This window comes from Caretta caretta, chromosome 4 (genome assembly GCF_965140235.1).
Source record: "Caretta caretta isolate rCarCar2 chromosome 4, rCarCar1.hap1, whole genome shotgun sequence".
NCBI lineage: Eukaryota > Metazoa > Chordata > Testudines > Cheloniidae > Caretta > Caretta caretta.
Window position 1 is genome coordinate 108,242,035 of NC_134209.1, and position 27,123 is coordinate 108,269,157.

General features: G+C 44.8%; 2 protein-coding genes across 5 annotated transcripts in view; one reads left to right on the forward strand and one right to left on the reverse strand.

Moving 5' to 3' along the window:
• The window catches only part of N4BP2 (NEDD4 binding protein 2), a 116,192-nt gene extending 110,239 nt beyond the window's left edge, over positions 1 to 5,953 (reverse strand). For both annotated transcript variants that reach the window (XM_048848528.2, XM_075127966.1), the window contains exon 1: positions 5,789 to 5,953. The gene's annotated coding sequence lies outside the window, so the exon portion shown is untranslated. The remainder of the gene's footprint in view (positions 1 to 5,788) is intronic.
• Positions 5,496 to 27,123, forward strand: part of PDS5A (PDS5 cohesin associated factor A) — a 176,875-nt gene continuing 155,247 nt past the window's right edge. The window contains exons 1-3 of one of the 3 annotated variants that reach the window (XM_048848531.2): positions 5,496 to 5,510; positions 6,191 to 6,325; positions 7,104 to 7,274. In XM_048848531.2, coding sequence (XP_048704488.1) covers positions 6,299 to 6,325; positions 7,104 to 7,274 — 198 coding nt within the window. In that variant the 5' untranslated portion in view covers positions 5,496 to 5,510; positions 6,191 to 6,298. The other 2 variants (XM_048848533.2, XM_048848532.2) reach the window with 2 other exon arrangements.

A 27,123-nucleotide genomic window follows, 5' to 3' on the forward strand; every position in this document is an offset into this window, starting at 1 on the left:
TTAGCAATTGGTTGAACAAGAAGTAGAACTTAGTGGCCTTGTAGGCTCTAAAGATTTGTTTTGTTTTTGAGTGCAGTTATGTAGCAAAAAAAAAATCTACTTTTGTAAGTTACACTGTCACGATAAAGAGATTGCACTACAGTACTTGAATGAGGTAAATTGAAAAATACTATTTCTTTATCATTAGTACGGTGCAAATATTTGTAATAAAAAAATCGAGCACTGTACATTTTGTATTATTCTGTTGCAATAGGAATCAATATATTTGAAAATATAGAAAAACATCCAAAATATTTAATAAATTTCAATTGGTATTCTATTGTTTAACTGTGATTAATTGAAATTAATTTTTTGAGTTAATTGCATGTTAACTGATTAATTGACAGTCCTACTAAAAATATAACTTTCCCTAACATCTTAAAGTCCCTAATTTCTCCTCCTCCCCCCCCCCCCCATACCCTTTCTCTAGACATGCAAGGGTGAGATACCTCACACTGAAATAAATGCGGGTTGGATGAGGCCCTCAGGGGAAAGAGTTGTAGCCTGGGACCCTGATTCAGATCTCATGCAGGTTTTACACTGCTGTATCTCTATGGATGTCAATGGAGTTACTCCTGGTTTACGTTAGAGTAAAGGACCTTGGGTCACTGACTTCTAAGTCCTGCTCTACATTCTCTCATCATTTTAGCAAATAGTATGCACAAGAGAGTACAAATGAAACCCATGGGGGAAGAAAGGCAAAGACAAGAGCAGACACACAAAGACAGAGAAGAAGTTGAGACAAAGGTAGATGGAAAAGGAAGAGAAACAAAGGGCAGAAATAGTAGTGGTCCTAAAGGGAAGCACGTTTTCTCCACTAATTGATGCTAAATTAATCAATATTAAAGTTTTTATTTACTACAGAAAGGCCATATTATACCCTTGATCTTGGTACAAACCTCCAATTGAAAACCATGTGAATTCCTGTGGGTGGAGCATGTAGTCCTGAATTTATAACCCAGCTCACATTCCATAATTAAAAATGGAGTCCAGCCATCTCCACCAAATGAGTAACACCCTAATCTAGGTACTTATTATATGGCACAAAATCAGTAATCAGAAATCACAATTGTGTCCAAGGTCTGAATCCACAAACAGACTTAGGGTGTTGCAACATCTAACTCTCTCAGTGCTTTGAAAATCACTGGAATCCACAAAGCTTGGGTTAGGTGCTAGGCTTCCTATACATGGGGAGAGAGGTGGCTTAGGATGGGACCCATGAAAGCCAGGACCCTAGGCAGGGAACTGCCTGGGTTAGCCAATGGGAGAAGGCGTCAAGAGGGTTGTGTCCTCTGTGTCTAACTCTGTGAGAGGGGCAAGCCTTAAGTCCATACTGCAGGGAGGTGCCTATCTCTGCTTAGGATCCACATCTGGGAATTCTTCTCCTGGAGTTAGGTGCGTAAGCCATTCTTGCAAGAAATGCTGGAAGAGGTGGAGGTGGTGGTACCACTACCTCCCTTAACTTTTAGCCAGAGGTCAGAGTACTCTCAGGATGTGGGAGACATGACTTCAATTCCCACTTTCTGTCTGATAAGGGGAGGGAAGAATTTGCACAGTAGTCTTCTATCTCTCCAGAGAGTCCCCTAAGTACTAGGTTATGAGATTCTGATGGGATTTCTATCTCTCCTGTTGAAGCTGTTCCACTTTGGATAATTAGTCATTGGTAGGGTTACCATATGTGCGTATTTTCCTGGACATGTCCAGCTTTTTGGTTCTTAAATTGCCGTCCAGGAAGAATTTTTAAATATCTAAGAGGTCCAGGATTTTGCCATTATTATTTTTTCCCAAAGAAGAGTTTATCATTTGAGAAAGAAAGTGAATGTTGATCACTCGGGAGAGTGCCTGCTTTTCCCCCCTAGCTCACAGCGCTTGCACCGTGAAACGGTTGTTTCACATGGCTAGGAGGGAGGCAGGAGGAGGGGGAATGCAGCAAGCTCAGGGGAGGAGGCAGGGCTGGGATTTGGCAAAGGGGTCCAATGGGTCAGGGAGGGGGTAGAGTTGGGACAGGGACTTCGGGGCAGGGGTGGAGTTGGGGCGGGACCGGGGGGGGGGGATGTGAGCAAATATCCCCCGACCTGTGGAGTGTCCTTTTTTTTTTTTTTTTTTTTTTTTGAATGTTCAAATAGGGTAACCTTAGTCATTGGAGCAGGGGGATTGGACCTGGGTCTCCCTCCTCCCAGGTGAATGTTCTAACCAGAAGTCTCTAAAGATATTCACTCTTTTTCTGATCCAGTAACTATTTAAGTATTCATACAAAGTGGAACTTCAGCTGGAGAGATTGAGACCCCCACCGCACAGTATTCTAAATCTCCGTGGTTAGTGTGCTCTCCTGAGAAGCAGACTCCTGTTCAAACCCTGCCTCATCAGATTGTCTCTTGGATCTGGGCCCAAAAACTTGGTTTTATTCTGCCTTCCATGCTTATAACAATCCCCTAATTAATGTTCATCACCGTGACTCTCTCCTCTTTCCAATTTAAAACCAACTCATTCCAGAAATCCATCCTTCTGTAATGTATTTCCCACACCAATAATATCTCCTTTCTCCCCTTTACCTACACTGTTGTCTCTTATCTTTGTTTACGGTCTCTGGACATGATCCACTGAAGAGAAAATGGGAGTTGAGGCCTCACAGAAAGTGCTCAGCATCTTGAAGTATCAGACCCTAAGTTTATAAAATCTTAAGAGGGAATCTGTCTCACTCTGTTTTGTAAAGGGCCAAGTACTCTTCCATACTACATTTAATTAAAAAAAGGAATAAAACTAAAACAAAATCCTGAGATATTTCAGCAAAACTTTTATGGACTTTAATGGGAGTTTCTGTAAGTAAAGACTTGGTAAAATCTGAGTAAAGATCTCTGGATTTGGCCTAACAGTAAGGGAGAGGAATCCATTAAAAGCTGAGAAGTAATATGAACCTCACTGCTGCTGTAAAAGAAGCCATGTCTAAGTCAGATTCCACTTATATGCTGAAATTAGAAGGGTGGCGGTCAAATAGGCTAAAACAACAAACCAGACACCAGTGGCTGCAATTAAAGCTTCCAACAGGGTCCTGGACTTCTCACATCCAGAGGCACCACAAATCAGTCATCTGAAGACTTTGTGTTTTCACATTTTGAAAATTCCATGTGTATATTCCTCCAAGTTAATGGTAAGTTAAGTTGTCATTCATGTACCTAAATGTATTTTTCAGCTATTTTAATTTTATGTGTCAGAAAACAGGTTTTTAAATTAAAAAAATTAGAAGTTTCTTTGTTTTGTCTCTAAATTGGATGGCAGACATACTGCTGTGCAGCTTATACTCTGATGTTTGTTAGCATCTCCTTTAACTGAATCTGATATCAGAACCTCAATCACTCTGTTCTAGCCCTGTCAGAATTTTAGATAATGCAGAAGTATGCCCCACGCTATCGTTTTGAGGAGAGGTCGAAGATTGTTCAACTGTCCTGTGGTTAAAGAATTTGAACCTCCCACTGTCCTAGGAACTTGAATGAGCACATTTTTTCTGGGATTTATTAAAAATAACCATTATCAGACAGTATGCAGGATAGTCCACTTTCTACTTATCTTTTTCTGTACTAGATCTGGGACCTTCAGTGTTCCACTCAAAACTTGAAAGCCTGAGAATAAATCTCTCTCTCCAAATATTACTCCCTATCTGATGATTCTTGGGTTACAAATTGCTTGCTCTCATTTCACTACACATCTAAAGCCTACTGTAGGATTTGGGGGGCCTTTACATTAAGGTCAAGGGTGCCCAACCTGAGGGCTGGACTATTTGTCAAAGCTAAACCAAACTTTGATAAAATGAAGCAGAGAGTAGTTGACTGTTTTCCTTCATACAGATATTCAACCTTTTATTGTATATTTTAGCTTCAGAGACTACATATGTACCAGCATGCAATGCTCTATCTTCTTCTTCAGCAGAAGAGAAGGGCAGCTAGCTTGTATTAATGCCTTTTGTTCACTCTTAATTTAGACAAAACCAAGCTCTAGGAACTCTGGCCTAACTTTTGACCCTTCTCACTATCTCATGTGATCTGTCAAATCAATGTTTCTTGGTAAAGATGGGTCAGTTACTGTGGAAAAACTTATAACCACAGGCACCTGTGACTTCTTGCTTGCCTGCCATGTTGGCTCTGAAGGGATTAAAGTAGAACTAGAGGCTTAGCAAAGGAATATCTTAATCACATAACTTTACTCTCAAACACCTGAGTTACAGATCTTTGAAAACAAGTCTTAGGTTCTCCCCTAGTCTGATCTCACTGCTTTTTCCAATTCAGAAATTTGTCAGCAGTTCAGATAGCCCTTCTTACATGGGGTGAGGGTTGTGCCCCTTTAACCCCTGCCTGTGCAGAGCAGCCTGTTCTTAAGTAGACCTCTGTTTCTCTGCCATGTACTCCATAGAGAATCTCCAGCCCCACTCCAGTTTTGCTTGCCTTGCCCCACACCACGTGTAGGACACTGAATAAAAAAAGTCCTTTATTCCATAGGGATTGCAGGGTTGTCTGCTTCTTAGTGATAGGCCTTCAACAAAATGTCAAGAACCTTTGCCTGGAAAGGCAGCAGTCTGAGAACTGGGATAGTTTAGACATGTTCAGTACACAGTACAAAATGGAATTCATAATTTGACAAAGACATATCCCATTCTGTCACAGACCTAATCAACTGTGTTCAATTTCTAGGAAACAATAGATGAAAGACTATTAAACAGCTATGATTTTTGCATGTAAGGGCCTTCCTGAGCTCATTCACAAGCTCTCATTCTCTCTGTATATTCAAGATCCTCCTGAAGCCCTTCATTTGTGGTGTTAGCTGAGAAACTTGCTAGCTGACAATATCATGTTTGACAAATAACTTGGCTACACCATGTATTTTATTTTATACATGTGTAGCTGTTGCTCCCCTTCTCCTATCCAATCTCTGTTACTTCCCTTATCTATCCTTAGCTTGGAAGTTACTGGGCCAGGGTTCTGGCTTCTTCTCTGATTAGAAAGCAATGGGTGCCACTGGAAATAAATAAAACACGGGAAAAATCATTGCACTGATCAGAACTTAACAGTAGCAAGAAAAGTTAAAGTCAAAAGCTAGTTGAGACCAGAAGGAAAATGCAGCTCAGCAAAATTAACTGAAGCGCACTTCTTTTGGGGGCAGCTTGCAAGGAGAACAGGACAAACTGGGCCACGCAAAGGGTTAACACACCAGGGAAGTTGCTAACCGGAGCAGGGGCTAGAATCTTGGGAACGAGACAGCTGGAATAGCGGGAAGCCGCTAGGCCCACTCCAGGAAGCCAGGTAGCACCTGCGCACGGCGAAGCTGGCAGTGAGCGGCCCAGCCCAGCCGCTCAGAGCAGAGCTAGAAGGCAAAGGGATTTTCCTGACTCGCGCGGAGGGGGCGCTCCGCCTCAGCAGGATTCCCCCGGGTTTCCTCTTCTGTTCCCAGCTCGCCCTGCTGACCCGCCGCGCGGTTACCCCGTAAGCCTCGGGGGCAGCTCCGGCCCGCTGGAGCCGGCAGTGCCCGAGCAAGGGGTTCCCTCCCGCCCGCCTGTCACACTCGCCTAAGAGCAGCCCAGCCAGCGGGCGCGGGGGAGACACGGGCAGGACCCTCGCCGCACCCGGTGTGTGCCGGGTGCGTGCCCTCGTCCCGGGGCTCGAGGGGAAGGGGGCTGGTGCCTGTGGCCCTGACACCCCGACAGTGCTCAAGCTGCTATGCAGGGGACACGGCGGTGAGCAGTCCCTGGCTACCTCCTCACCCGGCGGGATAGGCCAGCCCCTGCCGCCAGCCGGCTCGGGACCGCTGCTGGTTTTGGCGCCAAGCGGGAGGCGGCGCTGTTGCGGCCGTGCCCGGTACTGCCTGCCCCGCCGCCGCCGCCCTGCCGAGCTGGGCACAAGGCGCGAGGGAGACGAGCCGGGGCGCGGGCTCTACTGCCAGGCTGGGGCGGGGGGATCCCGGCTGGGCGGCGCTGCTGGGCCAGGCCCCGGGGGGCGGGGGAGAAGAGTAGCGCGGAGCCTCCTCCTGGGCTGTTCTTCCCCGGCCGGACGGAGAGCGGCACTGTGTCCCCGCGGCGCGGCGCACGCTCCGCCTAAGCCGCCCCCTCTCACCCCCGCTCCTGCCGCCGCCGAGCAACCTCCTCCCCCCACCTCTCCCCGGGCAGGAGCCGCCGCCGCACCGCGAAGCAAGGAGGCAGCGGGAGCAGCCAGGGCGCCAGCCGGCCGGCGGTGGCGGAGCAGCAGCAGCACCCACCCGGCACGGAGGCTACTCAATGCTGCACCTTCCGGAGCTGCATGAGGTAAAGGCGGCTCCGGGTCCCGCTTCCCTCCTCCCAGCCCCGCGGCAGCACTGGGGGAGGGGGGCTCTTTGTAGGCTTCGCAGAGCTAGTTGGGTGAGGGGCTCCGGGGCGGGGCGGGGCGGGGGCGCTGGGGCTGAGGACACTTGAAGTTGAAGGAACAAATGTAAAGTGGAGAGTGGCCTGGTCCCCTCCCGGGGGGGCTGCCCCCCTTTCCGGGGGGAGGTAGGGGCCAGGTGTGGGGCTCAGCACTTAGCTGCGCGGTGCTGGCTGGCCGGCAGCGGGGTTTTGTTTGGGATCCCAGCCACCTCCTTCCTCCCCCCCCCTCCTGTTGGTCTCTTTGCCTCCTGATAGTTTTGAGGCCTAACTGCTTAGGCCTCGTCTCCCAGCTCTGGGGCTTCTGTGACGGTCCTAGAGATCCGTTGGGGCCAGGATTTGGCCCACCCCGACCCCCCTTGGGCTATAATGGACTTTAAACTTGGGGCATCCTTTGATCTGGGTTAAAATTTCATTGTAAAATATGAGGCTGCAAACTAATAATGTTGGGCTGGAGAAGCCCCGCACTGAAAGGAGGCGCTGGAAGAGGCTGGAAAGGCAGGAGTTTGGGGGAGAGAGGTGGCTTTGTGAGGGGCGTCAGTGAAGCCCTCCCCGAGGGCTGGGGCTGCAGGATTTTTGCTCTCCTGATATTTAGTGGGGCCTTCTGTGAATTGAGGTTTAGAAATGGAAAAAGAGGGCTGAAAGTCGTCTCTGTTCCGCTGAACTTTTGTTTTCTGACCGATAGAGGCCGGTAGAGGACTGTGGAGAAGGAAAGTTTATAACCAGTGGCACCAGGATGGACTTTCCTGCTACCCAACCAAAACCTCCTGCCGATGGCAAGATCATCTACTATCCTCCCGGAGTAAAGGAGATCACAGACAAAATTACTAACGATGAGGTGGTCAAACGGTTGAAGGTAAGTGTCTCTTCTCCTCACCTCTCAGCATTTGTCCCTTTAAGCACTACCCAAACTAAACAAACATTTTCATCTCTGCCTTGGGAGTTCCAGAGTTTTTTGATGTAGTTGAGATGCATACCACTTACTTTCAAATCCTCCTGGCAAAATTTGTATTATTTCTTTTTCAAAGGTCTGTGATTTACTTTTGTCAGTTTGGTATTATATTGCCATGTCTGCTTTTATATATTCACCTAAAGTGGTGAGGGGTTGAATCATCAGTGTTCTAATTTGTGTGTTTTGTAAACTAATATTTTAATTTGGCATGAAATAAATTAAACTACCTGCAAGGGGTCAGAAGTGGAATTGTAAATATTAATTACAGGAAGCTAAAATTGTTTTTAAGTATGACGATTATTGAGAGTTCCAGGGGTTTGAAAGCTTTCAGAGTAGCAGCTGTGTTAGTCTGTGTTCGCAAAAAGAAAAGGAGTACTTGTGACACCTTAGAGACTAACATTTATTTGAGCACAAGCTTTCGTGAGCTACAGCTCACTTCATCAGATGCATTCAGTGGAAAAAAAGGGGTTTGAAAGATGTCATAGTCCAAGCACAGCATGATGGGAGTTGATTATATTACACACAAGTAATTGTAGTTTAGAAAGCTGGCTATTATTGATTATAAAGTTACTTGTCATTAATTTATAGTACATGATACAAACACAGAAGCTGCATTTCTAGAGTTTCACAACTAGACTTATTCTTCTTTGTGCACCGACTGCTGCTAAATTATATAAAGATTATAACATTTTGTGTTTAGACTATTCAGGGCTTGTCTACACTTGAGGGTTAATTCAGATTATGGTAGCATGTGGATTTAGAGTGAAATAGCTGTTGTGGAATAATTTCATGTGTAGATAAGCCCATAGTGTAAATAAAGTCACACAGTTGTTAAACTTTCATAAGTAAGAGGGATTGTCACAGGTATTTTTCTCTCCTTTTTTTGGTTTGTTTTTGTTTTGTGGACTCTGACGTTTACAGAAGGCTTTAAATCAATTTTTTTCCAGTGCAGAACATACAAATTTGCCTTGTTAACTTTCATGCCATGGCATATTATTTTTAAATATATGCTGAAAATAGAGGATAAAGTCAGGTATTGATTAAATATCAGGGTCACTCAATTGATAGTATTGTAGTCTTTGGGCCAGAAAGTTGAAGATTCAAGTCTTAAACCAGGATTTGGGTCTATGCTCAGGATGGTATACTATGTAGTACTAGGAGGTTTCTGGCTGTCTAATCTGATTATGTGGCTCCCATCACTGTGGTAGCTGGGTGTCTCACAAGTATTGAAAAATAGAACTAACAAATTATTCTTTAATCCTGTAAAAGAAGTAACTTGATTAGTTTTATAGTTGATGTGAAAAAATGTTCCTGTGTATTTAAAAAATGTATTTAAGAAATAAGTTTTGCATTTAATTCTGGAAGTGGCAAGGCCTGTGATTATCTCTTGCATAAGTGAGTTCCATAGTGTAGTTCCATCTCATGTGAAAGCTCTATATCTTGCACTCATGAACCTTACCAAAAGTTAACTTTTTTCGTTGTTCCAGTGGAACATAATTATAGGGGTCATGATTGTAGAGGAAATGTCTACGGACTGGCTCTGGCTAACTATTTCCAAAGGACTTTGAATGTTAGGACAGAGATCTTGAACTGGAGTCTATAGAGAATGGGAAGCTAGTGTAGTGTGTGGAGAACATGGGTAAAGTGTTCATAGGTAAAGTGCCATTTCTAGATAATTGTAATATCAAGACTGGAAGTCATGAATGTATAGAACACTGTGGCCAAGTCTATGTCTGATATAACATAATTATCTGACCATGGATGGAAGAGGGTGTCTTTCTGCCCCTCTCCCCTTCTGTGTAAGAAAGCATGCTCTTTTAAAAACAAACATTAATTTTTAAAAACTCTATTAGAAACAAGTTTGTTTGTAGGTTTTGAAAAAGAAACCTTTACAATTGGGACATAAATTAACCTGACAGTATACCATGAAGCTGAAGTCTCTGTCAGTCTCTGGTGGCTGCCTGTGTGTAAACTAAAGATGCCATGGCTCTCTTTGGAAAAATTAGAGTATAACTTTGTGTTTTGGCCATCTTTAGGCCTGTTCACGCAGTTTTTGATTCTCTACCTGGTGAAAGGCATGGTCAGCTTAACTGGTTACAAATCCATAATTTGATTTGTGTCTGCACAGCTTTCTGCCATCAAAACTGTGTTTTGTCATCCAGACCTAGTACTTGTAATAATATGTGTTTGTTTATTATTGCAGCTTGGGGCATTCTGGGAACCTGTCCCATTGTGCATCATTAGCAGCAGTCTGAGCAAGGATTTTTTTTTTTTTTTTTTAAGTTTTCTTCCCCCACTCCCTCTTTCTGCCTATGCTTATGGGTGGTGAATGAGGCTGATCTGCTGCTTACAGTGTTCAGAATCTGGACAATGTTGTGAGCACTGTATAACGCGAAAAAGAAAGTGATGAGAATTCTAAAATGGCTTGCATCTTCTGGATGGTGAAGCGAGGAAGGCCCTCACGGATAGCATAGGCATATGGAATAGAATCAGGCTCTTAATGAATTTCATTGACTTCAATGTGTATTGGAGTAGACCCATAAATTGGTACCCTTGTGACATGGATAAAGTTCATTCTGGATGTCTTAACTTCATGGTTATTGGAGAACTAGTTTTTATTACTAGTGCTATGGTTGGAGGTGTGTCCATACTGCAGAACTGCGTGCCTAATTGGTTAAACTAAACAGTGTGCCACGCTAGATAGCTAGCAGGTGGTGGACAGTTAAGATTCATATGTTAACCATGTACTGTGTGGATGCAAACTGTTTTAAACCAGATATGCCTCTAACTGGTTAAAGACACTAAAAAGGTGCCATATAATTGCCATCTTCATCCCGTTCTGTTCTAAGAACAGGTTCCAAAGTTAAGTGAATTATCCCAAATAAAAATGTCAGTTTACCTACACTGTCATTACAGGATCAGTATTTAATTCTTTACTTTGTAAAGTGCTTTGGGATAACTTAAGCATGGAAGTTGTTTTATAAGTTCACATTTGGCTCTGTTGTAGATTAACTTATTAAAATAGCTTTTTAAATTGTCCATAGTTAAATAAGAACATAAGAATGGTCATACTGGGTCAGACCAGTGGTCCGTCTAGTCCAGCATCCTGTCTTTTGGCAGTGGTCAGTGCCAGATTGTTCAGAGGGAATGAACAGAACAGTGCAATTATCAAGTGATCCCCTGCTGTCCAGTCCCAGCTTCTCACAGGCAGCGGTTTAAGGACACCTGGAGCATAGGGTTGCATCCCTGACTATCTTGGCTGATAGCCATTGATGGATTGTCCTTCATGAATTTATCTAATTTTTTGAGCCCAGTTATAGTTTTGGCTTTCACAACATCCCCTGGTAATAAATTCACAGGTTGACTGGGCATTGTAGGAAGAAGCACTTACGTGTGCTTGTTTTAAACCTGCTGCCTGTTAATTTCATTGGGTGAACCCTGGTTCTTGTGTTATGTGAAGGGGTATAACACTTCCTTATTCACTTTCTCCATACCATTCACGATTATAGCCCTCTATCATATCTCTCCTTAGTCTTCATTTTTCTAAATTGAACAGTCCCAGTCTTTTTAATCTCTTCTAACATGGAAGCTGCTGCATATCACTAGTACTTTTTGTTGCCTGTCTCTGTTCCTTTTCCAATTCTAATGCATCTGTTTTGGGATGGGGTGACCAGAACTGCATGCAGTATTCAAGGTGTGGGCATACTATGGATTTATATAGTAGCATTATGATATTTACTGTTTTATCATCTATCCCTTTTTAATGGTACCTAACATTCTTGGCTCTTTTGACTGCTGTTTCTTATTGAGCAGATGTGTTCAGGGAAGTATCCACTATGGCTCCAAGATTTTTCTTGGGTGGTAACAGCTAATTTAGGTCCCATCATTTTGTACTTTTAGATTTAGGATTATTTTTTCCAGTATGCATTACTTTGCACTTATCTGCCATTTTGTTGTCTAGTCACTCCGTTTTGTGAGATTCCTTTGTAACTCCTCGCAGTCAGCTTTGGACTTAACTATATTAAGCAATTTTGTATCATCTGCAAACTTTTCCACCTCCCTGTTCACCCCCTTTTCCAGATAATTTATGAATTTGTTGTACAGCACCTGTCCCAGTAAAGTAGGGTGACCAGATAGCAAGTGTGAAAAATCGGGACCTGGGGTGGGGGAAAGTAGGTGCCTATATAAGAAAAAGCCCCAACTACTGGGACTGTCCCTATAAAATCAGGCCATCTGGTTACCCTATAGTAAAGATCCCTGGGGGACACAACTATTTATCTCTCTCCATTTATTCCTACATTTTGTTTCCTATCTTTTAACCAGTTATGAGAAGACCTTCCCTCTTATGACTGCTTACTTTGCTTAAGGGCTTTTGGTGTCGGATTTTGTCAAAGGCTGTCTGAAAGTCCAAGAATGTTAGGTCAGCTTGTTCACTCTTTTGCTGATACCCTTAAAGAATTCTAATAGATTGCTGAGGCATGATTTCCCTTTATAAAAGCCGTGTTGACTCTTCCCCAACATATCACGTTCATCTACGTGTCTGATAATTCTGTTCTGTTCTATCATTTCAAACAGTTTGCCTGGTACTAAAGTTAGGCTTAACGGGGTGTAATTGCCAGGATCATCTCTGGAGCTTTTTCAAAAAGTTGGTATCACATTAGTTATCTGCTGGTCATCTGATACAGAGGCTGATTTAAGCAATAAGTTACATACCAGAGTTGGTGGTTCTGTAATTTCATATTTGAGTTCCTTCAGAACTTTTGGGTGCTTTTATCACTTTTGTTCCAAAACCTTCTCTATTGACACCTCAATCTGGAACAGTTTCTCAGATTTGTCACATAAAAAGAATGGCTAAGGTGTGGGGATCTCTCTCATGTCCTTTGCAGTGAAGACTGGTGCAAAAAATTCATTTAGCTTCTGTGGAACAACCTTGTCTTCCTTGAGTGCTCCTTTAGCACCGTGATCGTCCAGTGGCATCCCACTGATGGTTCATCAGGCTTTCTGCTTCTGTTTTGCTTAAAAAAAATTCTTTGCTGTTAGTTTGTGTGTCTTTTGCTTGTTGCTCTTCAAATTCTTTTTGGCTGCCTAATTATGCTTTTACATTCAACTTGCCAGAGTTTATGCATGTTTTTATTGTCCTTGATAGGATTTGACTTCCAGTTTTTAAAGGATGCCTCTTTGCCTCTAACCACCCCTTTTACTTGGCTGTTTAGCCATAGTGGCATTTTTTTTTTGGTCTTCTTCCTCTTTGTTTTCTATTTTGGGTATACATTTAGTTGGAGTCTATATTATGATCTTAAATAGTTTCCATGCAGCTTGCAGGCATTTCACCTTTGTAACTGTTCCTTTTAATTTCTTTTTAACGAGCTTCCTCATTTTTTGTAGTTCCCCTTTTTGAAGTTAAGTGCTATTATGGTATTTTCCCCCCTACAAGGTTGTTAAATGTAATTATGTTATGGTCGCTGTTACCAAGCAGTTCAACTGTATTACTTCTTGGACCAAATCTGTGCTCCACTTAGGACTAATATTGCTAAATGTCTTTTCAAAGTCCATACTTGGTTATTCTTGGCAATGTAAACAAAAATCTCTGATATAACTTCATCGGTCACATGGAAAAACTTTAATATAGTTACATATAAATTGATGTAATTACCATCAATATTATTCACTAGTAACTTAATGATAGACTTACTTAAAATGCCATTAAGTCACAATTATAACAAATGTTTACATAATGAGCAGTGCAAAACTATCAGAGGTTGTCTTGCTGTATGCATCTTCAGTACCACTCCTTACCATTATCTACCTGTTGAATTTTTTTAGTAAAAAGAGAGCATGAAATGTGACCAGCTGAGACAGTTTTGCACCATTCACTATGAAGTTTGGGAAGTTTACGTTTGTGACAAGGCTGGGGGGGAGAGCACTTATAGCACTTTACAGTGTTTGTTTTTATATACAGTGATTAGTGTAAACGGCACTGTATATATAGTAGGTGAAATGTACCAAATGTCTAACAGGTCCATGTAGCTGTGTGACAGAGATGAGATTAGAATTTTGAGGGTTTTTTTCTCTCCCTTAAAAAGAAAAGGAGTGCTTGTGGCACCTTAGAGACTAACCAATTTATTTGAGCATGAGCTTTCTGATGCATCTGATGAAGTGAGCTGTAGCTCACGAAAGCTCATGCTCAAATAAATTGGTTAGTCTCGAAGGTGCCACAAGTACTCCTTTTCTTTTTGCGAATACAGACTAACACGGCTGTTACTCTGAAACCTTTCTCTCCCTTGTGATCAGTTAATTAAACATACTACTTTTCTTCACCTAAGGGAGACAGGTGCTAGCAGAGTGTTTTACTGTGATGGTTCCTTGATTTTGGAACTCGCTCTCTTCTCCTTGCCTTCTCTAGGATCTGGCCCATTGGTACCTGGATTAGTTAGCATTTGCAGTATGTTTGGAAGTTACTTTTCTCCAGGAGTTTGGTTAGGGCATGGGCTGAGGGCTGGGGGAGTTTGGATAGACTTTATTTATCCACATATTAGCTGATAGATATTTGTGTCAATGTAGGATGAGCAGTGTCTTTCCCCTTACCTGTTTGCCTGTCTTGTCTAGTTTTATATTATGAGCTCCTTGGAGCAGGGCCTTTGTTCCGTTTTCTCTGTTTGGAATCTGCTATTGGAAATAATTACTTCTAATAATAGAATATATTTTATATTATGTGTGTTAATTTATGGAATTGGTGCTTGGAGCAAAGGAAGAGGCTCTCTAAAGGTCTCCAAACATATGGAAGTAGTTATGCTGAGAGTACGTAAAGAATATGAATTGGTGTGTTATCTATGCAGAGAATCTGGTAACTGGCATTGGACATTAATGTGTTTGGAGATTTTTGTGTGTGTTTGCTTTTTGAGAAAAAAGCATCTGTATTAAATACCTTCATTGAGAATTGTAGCCAACTAGTACTTAATAATGCTGTTTTTCCAATAACATATCTGAAATTCCAGGTCTTATCAGTATTTTCATGACTTAGGGCCCCAATCCTGCAAACACTTACTTCTGTCCTTAACTTTATGCATATGAGTAGTCTTGTTGAGGTTGATGGGATTACTCAGGTGTGTAAAAACCACATCTTTGCCACGCTCCAGGAGTTTGGGGTGCCAGAGAACTTCCTTCGTGTGATCCGAGAGGTGTACAAGGGATGCAACACCACCATTCGCTCGGTTGAAGGGGAGACCTCCGAGATCCCGATCCGGAGCGGAGTTAAGCAGGGCTGTCCCCTCAGCCCCATCATCTTTAACCTCGCCGTGGAGCTGTTGCTGCAAGCGATCTCCAATGGCACAGGTGGCTTCAACCTCCGTGTGAGAGGGTGAACGTCCTGGCTTATGCGGACAACCTGGTCCTGACTGCAGACGACCCAGAGAGCCTCCAAGGTTTGCTAGATGCCACCAGTCGAGCTGCTGACTGAATGAGGCTCCACTTCAGTGCAAAGCAGTGTGCAACTCTCCACGTCGACGGCAGCAAAAGGGACTCAGTGGAGACGACGGGGTTCCGGATCCAGGGCGAGCCTGTCATCCCCCTGGCAGAGGGGCAGGCGTACCAACACCTCGGCACGCTGACGGGTTTCCGTGTTCGGGAGACACCAAAGGACACCATGCAGGATGCCGCCAAGATTGACGCCTCTCTGCTAGCACCATGGCAGAAGATAAATGCCCTGAACGCCTTCCTGATCCCCCACATCTCGTTCGTCCTAAGGGGATCCGCTGTAGCGAAGGTACCCCTTAACAAGGCAGACAAGATCGTCCAGCAGCTGGTGAAGAAGTGGCTGTTCCTTCCCCAGAGAGCCAGCATCGAGCTGGTCTACATCGCCCACAGGCATGGCGGTGCCAATGTCCCCCGCATGGGCGACCTGTGTGACATAGCGATGATCACCCACGCCTTCCGCCTGCTGACGTGTTCCGACGCCATGGTAAGGAACATCGCAGCAAACGCCCTCCATGACCTGACAAAGAAGTGAATCGGCAGAGCCCCCTCCAACCAAGACATCGCCACCTTCCTGAGCAGTTCCCTGGATGGCGAATTCGGACAGGACGGGTGCAACATCGCTTCATTGTGGTCCCGCGTTCGCAATGCCATGCATCGCCTGGGGAAGCACATCGGCTGCCGCTGGGAGTGGTGCGAGGAGCGCCAGGCGCTGGGAGTCCTGGTGCCACAGATCAGGTCCGACAATAACACCATCGTCATCCTGAGCACCAGGGGCGTGCTGGAGTGGACCGTGAAGGCAGCCATCCACTCACTGTACATGGAAACCCTGAAGCATAAATTGGACCAGGGTAAAGCCTTCGAACTGACCAGCAAGTGGGAAGCCAGCAACCACTTCCTCGCCGGGGGCAGCTTGACCCGTTTCGCCGACTGGCAGTTCATCCACTGTGCCCGCCTCAACTGTGTCCTGCTCAATGGAGCCGTCCGCCACGGGAACCGAGACAAGCGTCGCAGGAAGTGCGGCTACTCCAACGAGACCCTGCCCCACATCCTGTGTAGCTGCAAGCCCCACTCCAGAGCCTGGCAGTTGCGCCACAATGCCATCCAGAACCGTCTGGTGAAAGCCATCGCACCGCGCCTGGGGGAGGTCGCTGTGAACTGCGCCATCCCCGGTACTGACAGCCAGTTGCGACCTGACATGGTAGTCACCAACGAGGCCCAGAAAAAGGTCATGCTCATCGACATCATGGTCTCCTTTGAGAACAGGACCCCGGCCTTCTGTGAAGCCCGAGCTCGTAAGCTGGAAAAATACGCCCCCCTGGCCGACACCCTTAGAGTGAAGGGCTATAAGGTGCAGATGGATGCCCTGATCGTCGGAGCCCTGGGCGCCTGGGACCCCTGCAACAAGTGTATGCTGCGGACCTGTGGGATCGGTTGATACTATGCACAGCTCATGTGGCGTCTCATGGTCTCGGACACCATCTGATGGTCCAGGGACATCTACATCGAACACATCACCGGCCACCGACAGTATCAGGACATGTGACCTGGAACAGCATCGTGCATCAACTATTAGAAAGGGACCGAGAGACTTTTTCCATTGGACCATATGAACTAGAACCATAACCTCACTGAACATTAAATCTCATCAAATGAGGGTAAATCCATCCTCATCATCGTATCCATTCATTATACTCCACACCTGAACATAGCCATTATATGAACAACATACCCTCATATCTCAATGTCTGTACTTTGATCTGTTAACGTTTTACCCCCAATCGGGGATATTGCAGATTATGTATTCCTTATGCCATCCGATCCGAAACCGAACGTTGCACCCCTTGATAATCTGTACATTATTCCCTGATAACCAGAAACTTCTGTGCTTAAACTCTGTACCATTTCTTTTATTTTAACATCATCTTAATAAAATTATTAAGCACATGCTTAAGTGTTTGCAGGATTTGAGGCTTACAGGAAAAGAGTAGCCTGGTTATTATAGAGATCCATAGATAATTATGCTAGCACTTCTGAAACTTCTGTTAATTATACTTATAGTTGTACTTATAGTTGCAGTAAAGTTGCAGGGGCAAACTGAGTTTGCAAATGTTCTTGAGCTATTGTTGAGTACACAAGCCTAGGGCTTTATTTTACTAGATCTAATTCTTTGAGTTAGTTTTATGGTTGTAACAATCAACTTTCTCATTAACTATGACAGACCACTAGTCAGTGTATGAGAAATCATGGTCTGGCTTTCTTTTTATTAAAACAACAAGAGCAAAACAGAATGCTAATGTGTTTGTTTTGCAAGCTCTCTGACTTTACTAATCCTAAAGCATTCACCTTGTGTAGGCTTCCAACTAACCCCAATATTATTGGTCCATTAGAAAATAAAGGAATAAAGTACTTCATTTTTGGCCACGGTAATTTTCTTATTTTAAGTGCAGCAGCTACTAATGGCAAACTCACATATCCAGCATTACTGTGATAGTTTCCTGGCAATAAGAGGGTAAGTTTATTAAAACAAGAGGGTCCCCAAGGATCAAATGTGTGCATCAGCCCTAGTGTAGTTTGCCTAGTTTTATGGTCAGTCTAGTCAATAACCCCTTATAGTACTTTGCCTTAGGCATTATTTAATGGACACTATTCAAGGCCTACTCTGAATAAAGAATTATTAATTTTCTCATGGACTTTCCTGTGGTGGTCCCTGGTATGGAATTGGAATGCTTCACAAACACACATGAATTAATCTTTATAACACCCCTCTTCTGAGGAGATGTACTGTCCCTGTTTTACAGATGGGGAACTGAAGCACGGAGAGATTAAGGTCAAAAGTGCTAATTAATTTTGGGTGCCCAATTTGAGATGCCTAGGACTTGTTTTTTTTAAAGTACTAAGCATTGTGTATATCACTTAATATGTTCAAAGTACAGCTCCCATTGACTTCAGTTACAGCGGTGAGTGCTCAGAACTCCTGAAATCAGTCCACAGGGTCTCAAGTTGGGCACCGAGAAAATAAGGAACACACAATTAATGATCATCTGTGAAAAGCTTTTAGTTTAAGTGACTTGACTAACATTACATAGGAATTGTGTCATAGGGATAGAATCTAGTTCTCCAGGGCAGCATTCAACTGCCTTAACCATGAGACCATTGTTTCTCTTCCTGCCTTATTCACTGCACACCTTCAAAGGGAGAGGAAAGATGGTCCAATGATTAGGTTGCTTGGGAAACCTGGGTTAAATTCTTAAAAACCTTTAGAGGAGCAGTGGGCACTTTTGAAGGTCCTCTGCTCAGTGTCCCCTTCTGACTTTTAATCTTTGACCTTCACTCCTATTCCTTTTTTCTCATTCGTTGTCCCAAGAAATCATTTGTGGCTTGGGCTTAGTGGTTCTTCCCCTTTGGTTGAATGGTATAGGGAAGGTAGATTGGAAACTTTGGTTGTCTGTCTCATAAGATAAGAACAAGGGGATATTCGATAAAATTAAAACTTGGGAAATTCAGAACTGATATTTTTTCATACAGTGTGTAATTAAACTGTGGAGCTTGCTGCCACAGGAAATCATTAAGGCCAAGGTCTTAACAAGATTCTAAAAGGGACAGGACTTTTATATGGAATATCAATAGTTTTCATAATTATAACAAGTTTGGTGGAAGGGATATTAAACCTTGTGCTTCAGGGCTTAAGCCAACCACCAAACTATTTGAGATCAGGATTAGGGCTAATGTGGTGTGCGTGTGCATCTAGGGGTGAAGATATCCCACATCTGCCTACTCCTGGGTTCTTGAACTTTCGTATGAATCATTTGGACTAGATGGACCTAGGGTATGGTCTAGAATTGCAGTTCTTATGTTCCTAATGCATTTGTTCCAAACTTGTGCATAGGAAACCTTTATACTAGCACATACCAGTTTGTATTTTACTCTGTATAAGATTAAACATTTATTATTTTTTTGTATTGGGATAATGCCTAGAGCAGTGCTCTCCAACCTTTTTACTCCCAAGATCACTTTTTGAATCTAAGGACAACCCGGGATCTACCCCACCCTTTCCCCAAAGCTCTACCCCCTCACTCCATTTCCCCCCCCCCCCCCCCGTCGCTTGCTCTCCACCCACCCTCACTCACTTTCACTAGGGTAGGGGTTTGGGAGGGGGTGTGGGCTCTGGGATGGGGTCGAGGGGTTTACAGTTGGGGGGGGGGCTCTGGGCTGAACCTAGGGCGGGGGATGAGGGTGCAAGCTTTAGGAGGGAGTTTGGGTGTAGGGTGGGGGCCTCCGGGCTGGGGCAGAGTGTTGGGGTGCAGGGTGGGAGCTCTGGGAGGGAGTTTGGGTGCAGGAGGGGGTACGGGGTGCTGGCTCCAGGAGGCAGTTGGGGTGCAGCGGGGGGGTTAGGGTGCGGGGGGAGGTTTGGGGTGCTGGCTCCAGGAGGGAGCTCAGGGTTGGGGTGCAGCCTCCTGCTGGGCAGTTACCTCCAGTGGCTCCTGGTTGGCGGCAGGTGTAGCAAGGCTAAGGTAGGCTTCCTGCCTACTCCGGCCCCACACTGCTCCTGGAAAGGGCCAAGGCGCCCCTGTGGCCCCTGGGAGAGGGCGGGGGGCACGTGGCTCTGTGTGCTGCCCCTCTCGGCAAGCACCGCTCCCTCAGCTTTCCCGACCAATGGGAGCTGCGGGGGTGGTGCTTGCAGAAAGGAGGAGCGGTGCTTGCAGGCAGGAGCAGGGCATGGAGGGAGACGCATGTCTCCCCACCCCCCGGGGCCGCACTGGCCACTTCCGGGAGAAGTGTGGGGCCAAGGTAAGCAGGGAGTTTGCCTTAGCGGCAGCCACACTACACCACCAGAAATTGCAATTGACTGGGAGATTCTTTAGATAGACTAGTTGATCGTGATCGACTGGTTGGTGACCACTGGCTTACAGGCTTCAGCTGAGATCAGATCAACATTGTATAAGAGGGTAAAAAACAATCCCCGCCCAGAAGAGTTTACAATCTAAAAAGACAAGACAGATGCATGGTGGGAGAAGAGAAGTGTGGCATTACGCCCTGTATTCTTCATAGTAATATTATTATGATACGAGTATGACATAATCATGATGTATTTTGTACAAGATAAGGCATGTGAGATATCATTGGAAAGGTTATGATTTACTGAATAGGGTTATCCTACTTGTATGCATATATAATTTTTGTATCTGAAGTTAGGAATATTATTTATGCATCTATTACGATTGTGTTTACACGCGGGGAAATGCCCACTAGGCGGAATGCAATCTGTTTAGATGGCTAGCAGGGAAGGGCCATTAGGGAGAACAATAGGTCTTACAAGTTACTAATCTCCCACTGGGGAGTCTTCCTGGGAAGCTTTCCTGGGGACGTTGCAAACAGCCTCTGAGTCATGGCTGCAGTAGCCCTACAGCAATGGTCCCAGAGGATCTTCCAGTCGATCCTGCTGCTAAGGCAGGCTCCATGCCTGCGCCAGCCCCATGCCGCTCCTGGAAGAAGCCAGCGCGGCCCTGGAGGTTGGGGAGCAGGGGTCTCCCACTGTGAGCTCCTCCTTTCTGCAAGCACCGCCCCTGCAGCTCCCGTTGGCCAGGAATGGGGAACTGTGGCGGTGGTGTTTGCAGAGAGGGGAAGTGCACGGCACCACGTGCCCCCTGCCCACCCCTTCCCAGGGGCTGCAGGAGCTCGTTGGCCCCTTCCAGGAGCAGTGTGGGGCCAGGGTAGGCAGGGAGCATATCTTAGCGGCAGCCATGCTACGCTGCTGACTGGGAGCTGCCAGAGGTAAATGCTGCCCAGTGGGAGGCCGCACCCCAGCCCTGATTCCCCTCCCAGAGCCAGCATCCTGTACCTAGTCTTGCACCCCAACACTGCCCCAGCCCGGAGCCCACTCCTGCAACCAAACTCCCTCCCAGAGCTTGCACCCCTCACCCCCTCCTGCACCCCTGCCCCAGGCTCAGCTTCCCACACTGCGAACCTCTCAGCCTGAGCCGCACTCCCTCCTGAACCCCAACCGCCTACCCCAGCCTGGTGAAAGTGAGTGAGGGTGGGTGAGTGTGAGTGATGGAGGTGGGGGATGATTTGAGTGGGGCAGGGCCTCATGGTAGGGGCAGGGTAGATCCTGGGTTGCCCTTAAATTCAAAAGGTGATCTTGGGTGTAAAAAGATTGGAGATCACTACCCTGCAGGGACATGTGACCAAGTCTCCTGGTACTGGACTCCACGATAATACTAGTGGTTTTCCACTGATCGGACATGGGAATCAAACTGGGAGACAAAAGATTCCTGCTATATGAAAAAATTTTTAAGGCGGGGAGTAACCTTATCATGGTTCGTTCTTCACTGACTCCCCATCAAAGAGAGAAGACTGCTGGAAACACCTGAAGAACAAAAAGACTGATGTAGAGGAGAAGGGCTGAACCCAGGCTAGAGGATTGTCTAGCCTGTGAAAGGAATATATGGAGTTTTAAGCTGCAAGCAAGTGCAGCTTGCTTTCAGAAATCTCTGCAATCTGCCTAAAACAACATTTAGGATGAGAGTTTGCTAAAAGAAAAGGAGTACTTGTGGCACCTTAGAGACTAACCAATTTATTTGAGCATGAGCTTTCGTGAGCTACAGCTCACTTCATCAGTTTGCTATACATATTCCATTTCTTTAGTATATTAAGCTTAGATTGCGTGGTTGTTTTATTTGCTAGGTAATCTGCTTTGATCTGTTTAGTATCCCTTATCACTTAAAATCTATTTTTTGTAGTAATAAACTTGTTTTTGTTTTTGTCTAAAACAGTGTGTGTGTCTGGAAATCATAACTTGGGGCAGAAAGCTGTGTATATTCCTCTCCACATTGAGGGAGAGGGCGAATTTCATGAGCTTACGCTGCACAGTTCTCTGTGCAGCGCAAGACAATGTAATTTTGGGTTTACACTCCAGAGTGGGGTGTGCACTTGAGTAACTGGGCAGCTCCTTAGCTGAGCCTTCCCATGCAGAGCTGATCTCGGCATCTGTGTGTATTGCTGCAGCTGGGTTTGTGTTGGTAAAGTGCATTCTGAAGCCTGGGGAAGGACTTGACAGGCTGCATAGCAGTACAGTTTAAAGGGAATCCAAGCTGGTGGGTCATGCGAGCTCAATGGTACCCCCAGTTCCAAATGGCACCCCAGGGTGGGGGGTGGGGGAGAACTCATCACAAGAGGTGGTATCCCCATTTTACAAATGGAAAAGTGGGGCACAGAGAAGTTAAGGATCACACAGGAAATCTGTGGCAGAGCAGGTATTGAACCCAGATCTCTTGAGTCTTAGTAGCATGCCTTAATCACAGGACCAATCTCCTTCAAGTCTGGAAGACTTTATCCTGTCAGATTCAAAGTATTTTAAAATAAAAATTTGGGCCTAAGTCCATGTTGTAAACACTTAATTCCAAGTGTTAGAACACATGGTGGATTAAAGATCTGGAAAACATAATATACTTAAAACTTCACATGTTCCAAGTGCTATATAAACATTAATCCTCACAACAGTCCTGTGATATGCTGTGATGGTGTAGCATATTGGTCCCAGGATATTAGAGAGAGAAGGTGGGTGAGGTAATATCTTTTACTGGGCCAATTTCTGTTGGTGAAAGAGACACTCTTTCGAGCTTACACAGAGCTCTTCTTCAGGTCTGGAAAAAGTACTCGGAGTGTCATAGCTAAATACAAGGCGGAACAGATAGTTTAGCAAGTTCTATCCGGGTATTTGGCAGAAACTTTACAACCTTATCCTCCATGAACCTACCCTAGGGAATTTCTACATGTTTCCCAAGATACACAAATTAGGAAACCCAGACAGACCCATCATATTTGGCCATAGCACTCTTACTAAAGGAATTATCAGGGCTTATGGAAACTATCCTCAAACCACTTACCACGCAAAGGGCCAGCTTCCTCCATGACACAACAGATTTTCTCCAGAAACTTCACAACATTAACAACCTCTCTCAGAACACCAGCTTGAATCATTCCATTTAGTTTTATCCCCATAATGCCATGTATGCTTCTCTTTCCACCAGAAAGCAAAATCTAGTTTTTAAATGAGCGGTAGGTACAAAATAGTTAACAGACCATTAGTTCACAATGTGTACTGAAGCCTTCTTGGTATTTAAAGAAACCAAACTTTGGTCCAGACTCTAAATTATGTAAACATTCTTAGTATCTGAAAGTCTTCCAGACTGTAACTATCTTAATTACCATTGTTACCTAAGAATTTAAAACACATGCTTATTGTTAGTGTCACTCAAAACAGTGTATGATTGCTGGCTCTGCAGCTGCAGTTAACTAATGAACACTATTCCTAAGGGTACGCTGATGTTAGTCATTGGCTGCTGCAAAGATGTCTAATGTTTATTTACTGCTGCAGGTAAACAAAGATAGTGTTGGTCCAAAATGTATGGCTGTGTAGCCAAAAAGATTGAAAATTCTGTGTCCTTAAATGTGTCACTAAGTTTTAAATACTATTTTATTTGCATGGGGCAGATGACATGAGAGTGCTTACCTAATACAGTTCTTAGAACTGCAATTGTGGGCTGACTTTTGTGGCTATATTGCCAAATTTAAGTTACACCAATTAAAATTTAGCATGACATTTGTTATATTTTAAACAATCTTTGTCTTGATGGTCATTCACTTGGGACCAACTGTCAGTTATATAGTGTTATGTCATATCACCTAACTTTAACTGTACTCTGTCCGCTTCTACGAATAATTTTCAGACTGACCTTTTACTCAAACTGAGCAACTGCTCAGTGTTGTCATGTACTACTTGTATGTCACGTATGTTGCAGGGCTGCTACTAGCAGGTCAGGCTTCTGTATTAGATATAGCCTGACTGCAGAGCTTACTTCTCAGAGATACACTCCAGATGTGTTCACTTTAAGATCCTTTAATGCTCTTCCAGGTATGGCAAAGGTTAGTTTAAATAAGGTATTTTACACACAGTGCCACTTAGTGACTGAACAGTATAATACAGTTTAGCATTCCATTAGATCTCCCCCTTTAAGTTGTACATTCCTACCATTTACAAAATATATACTGTCACACTACCTTTGAAGTTTGGTTTAGACCCGTCTGTTAAGTGTGACTTGATCGTACTAGTTTTCTAATTACACAACCCAAACATGTAACCACGTGGTCATCTGGCTGTCCATTAGTTGCAACGAGTGGCTGTGGTCGGTTTAGAATCTGAGTCACCTTGTTCTGTACCCATCATCTCTAGAGTTTGCTTGGTTGATTGTTCTTTGTGGAAAAAACTGTAGATGTCAACGGTTTCTGTTAAACTCTCCCCTGTTGGTCTCAATCACACAGGATCTTGGTGCCAAATTCCTTTTCTTTACAACAACTGGAGGTATCCATAGTTTTTCTCCATCCAATTTGACACAAACACAATCACCACATTCTAGACCCAGCCGTTCTCTGAGTGATGTCTGTGATAAAAGTATTCATAGGATCTTTTTGCCTTTTTATACGACTGGGTTACTCTCCATGTCTCAAAAAGAAAAGGAGTACTTGTGGCACCTTAGAGACTAACCAATTTATTTATTACATCCGATGAAGTGAGCTGTAGCTAACAAAAGCTCATGCTCAAATAAATTGGTTAGTCTCTAAGGTGCCACAAGTACTCCTTATCTTTTTGCGAATACAGACTAACACGGCTGTTACTCTGAAACCTCTCTTCATGTCTGGCCATTTTGGAAATAAATTCTTTTCCAGAGTTGGAACAGTAGTTCTGAGTTGTCCTCCCATTAGGAATTCGCTGGACTATATCCAGTAACTGCTGTTGATCTGTAACTCTGAAGAGCAGGGAATGGATGTTCATGCTGTAGGATTTTCTTGGCTGTCTGTACAGCTCTCTCAGCCTCTCCATTCGCCTGTGGGATGCTAGTAATATGATCAAAATCATATTTTGTTCGGAATGACTTAAATTCCGCTGCAGTGAATTGTGGTCCATTGTCCGTGAGTAGTAGAGTGGTCAGTTTGGATGAGCTATTACCAGCAGGAGAGTGAGTTTGTGTGTGTATGGGGGTGGGGGGGTGAGAAAACCTGGATTTGTGCTGGAAATGGCCCACCTTGATTATCATGCACATTGTAGGGAGAGTGGTCACTTTGGATGAGCTATTACCAGCAGGATAGTGAGTTTGTGTGTGTGGTTTTTGGGAGGGGGGTGAGGGGGTGAGAGAACCTGGATTTGTGCAGGAAATGGCCTAACTTGATTATCATGCACATTGTGTAGAGACAGGTTTCAGAGTAACAGCCGTGTTAGTCTGTATACATCTGATGAAGTGAGCTGTAGCTCACGAAAGCTCATGCTCAAATAAATTGGTTAGTCTCTAAGGTGCTACAAGTACTCCTTTTCTTATTGTGTAGAGAGTTGTCACTTTGGATGGGCTATCACCAGCAGGAGAGTGAATTTGTGTGCGGGGGTGGAGGGTGAGAAAACCTGGATTTGTGCTGGAAATGGCCCAACTTGATGATCACTTTAGATAAGCTATTACCAGCAGGACAGTGGGGTGGGAGGAGGTATTGTTTCATATTCTCTGTGTGTATATAAAGTCTGCTGCAGTTTCCACGGTATGCATCCGATGAAGTGAGCTGTAGCTCACGAAAGCTCATGCTCAAATAAATTGGTTAGTCTCTAAGGTGCCACAAGTACTCCTTTTCTTTGTCCGTGAGTAGTGGTTTGGAATACCAAAATTAGCAAAGATACACTTCAGTTTCTTGATTGCAACATATTATGTCTTTCGAGTACATTATTTCTGTATACCTGGAAAAATTAGTCCATTATGACGAGGTAATGATGTCCTCTGAATTCACATAAATTTGCAGCTAGTCTCTTCCAAGGTCTGTCTGGTAGGGAGGGTGTTGGTCTGTTAGTTTTGAAGTGTTCACATGTAGTACTTTATTGTTTATGTCCATGCTGATGCTCAGCCACCATACTCATTGACAGTTCATGGCATTTAGTTAATTCTTGGTGTCCTTCGTGGATGTGGTTTAGGATTTCTCCTCTCATTTTGTTTGGAATTCTGAATGCAGTTGCCTTTTTAATCATGACTCCTTTTGACCTGCTTAATTTTCCACATACCACAAAGTAGTCTCTTGTTATTTCCTTATTGTCCTTTAGATACATTAGTGCCGGCTGGCCCAAGTAACTTAAAACTACTTGAAGTTGCGTGTCTGTCGAGGTTGCTTTTTGTAGCTGATGTAGTCTCTCTTCTGACACTAGTCTTGGGTGGAGGGATAGCTCAGTGATTTGAGCTTTGGCCTGCTAAACCCAGGGTTGTGAGTCCAAGCCTTGAGGGGACCATTTTGGATCTGGGGCAAAAATTGGGGATTCGTCCTGCTTTGAGCAGGGGGTTGGACTAGATGACCTCCTGAGGTCCCTTCCAACCATGGTATTCTATGATATGCCATTATGTCATCTTCGAGCTCACAGGTAGTTGAGTGCTGGACTCTGTGACAGTGTCTGCAACAGCTAGATTTTTTTGAGGAACATATTTAGCAATCAGGTTAAATTGCATTAACCTTAGCAATAGGCATTGGCATTCCAGCGGTGTCTGATCCAGGTTTTTTTTCCATTGATCAGGGTTACAAGAGGTTTATGGTCTGCTATCAGTGTAACCAAATCCAATCCACACAGCTACCTTTAAAATTTCTCAAATGCCCATATGCTTGCCAGGTACTCCTTGCCAGTTGGTGCATATTTTCCGCTTCTGTGAGTGTGCAAAAGCAAAATGCAGTGGGCATCTACTTAGTGCAGGGATGGGCAAACTATGTCCTGCGGGCCATGTCTGGGCCGTCGGACCTTTTAATCTGGCCCTTAAGCTCCCGCTGGGCAGTGGGGTCGGGGGCTTGCCCTGCTCTGCGCTCCAGCCAGCGAGCAGGGTCCAGGGCTTTCTGTGCAGCTCCCGGAAGTAGAGGTATGTCCCTCCTCCAGTTCCTATGCGTAGGGGCAGCCAGGGCTAGGGGCTTCTGCACGCAGCCCCCACCCCAAGCGCCGCCCCCCACAGCTCCCATTGGCCGAGAACCATAGCTAGTGGGAGCTGCGGGGGCAGTGTCTGCAGACAGGGCAGTGTGCAGAGCCGTCTGGCCGCACCTCTGTTGAAGAGCTGGATGGGGGGACATGCCACTGCTTCCAATAAGTGCCACCTGGAGCCTGCACCCCTGAGTCCCCCACATGCCCCAGCCCTAGTCCTGATCCTCCCTCCAAACCCCTCGGTCGCCACCTGGAGCACCCGCTTGCACCCCGCATCGGAGCCCTCAAACCCCG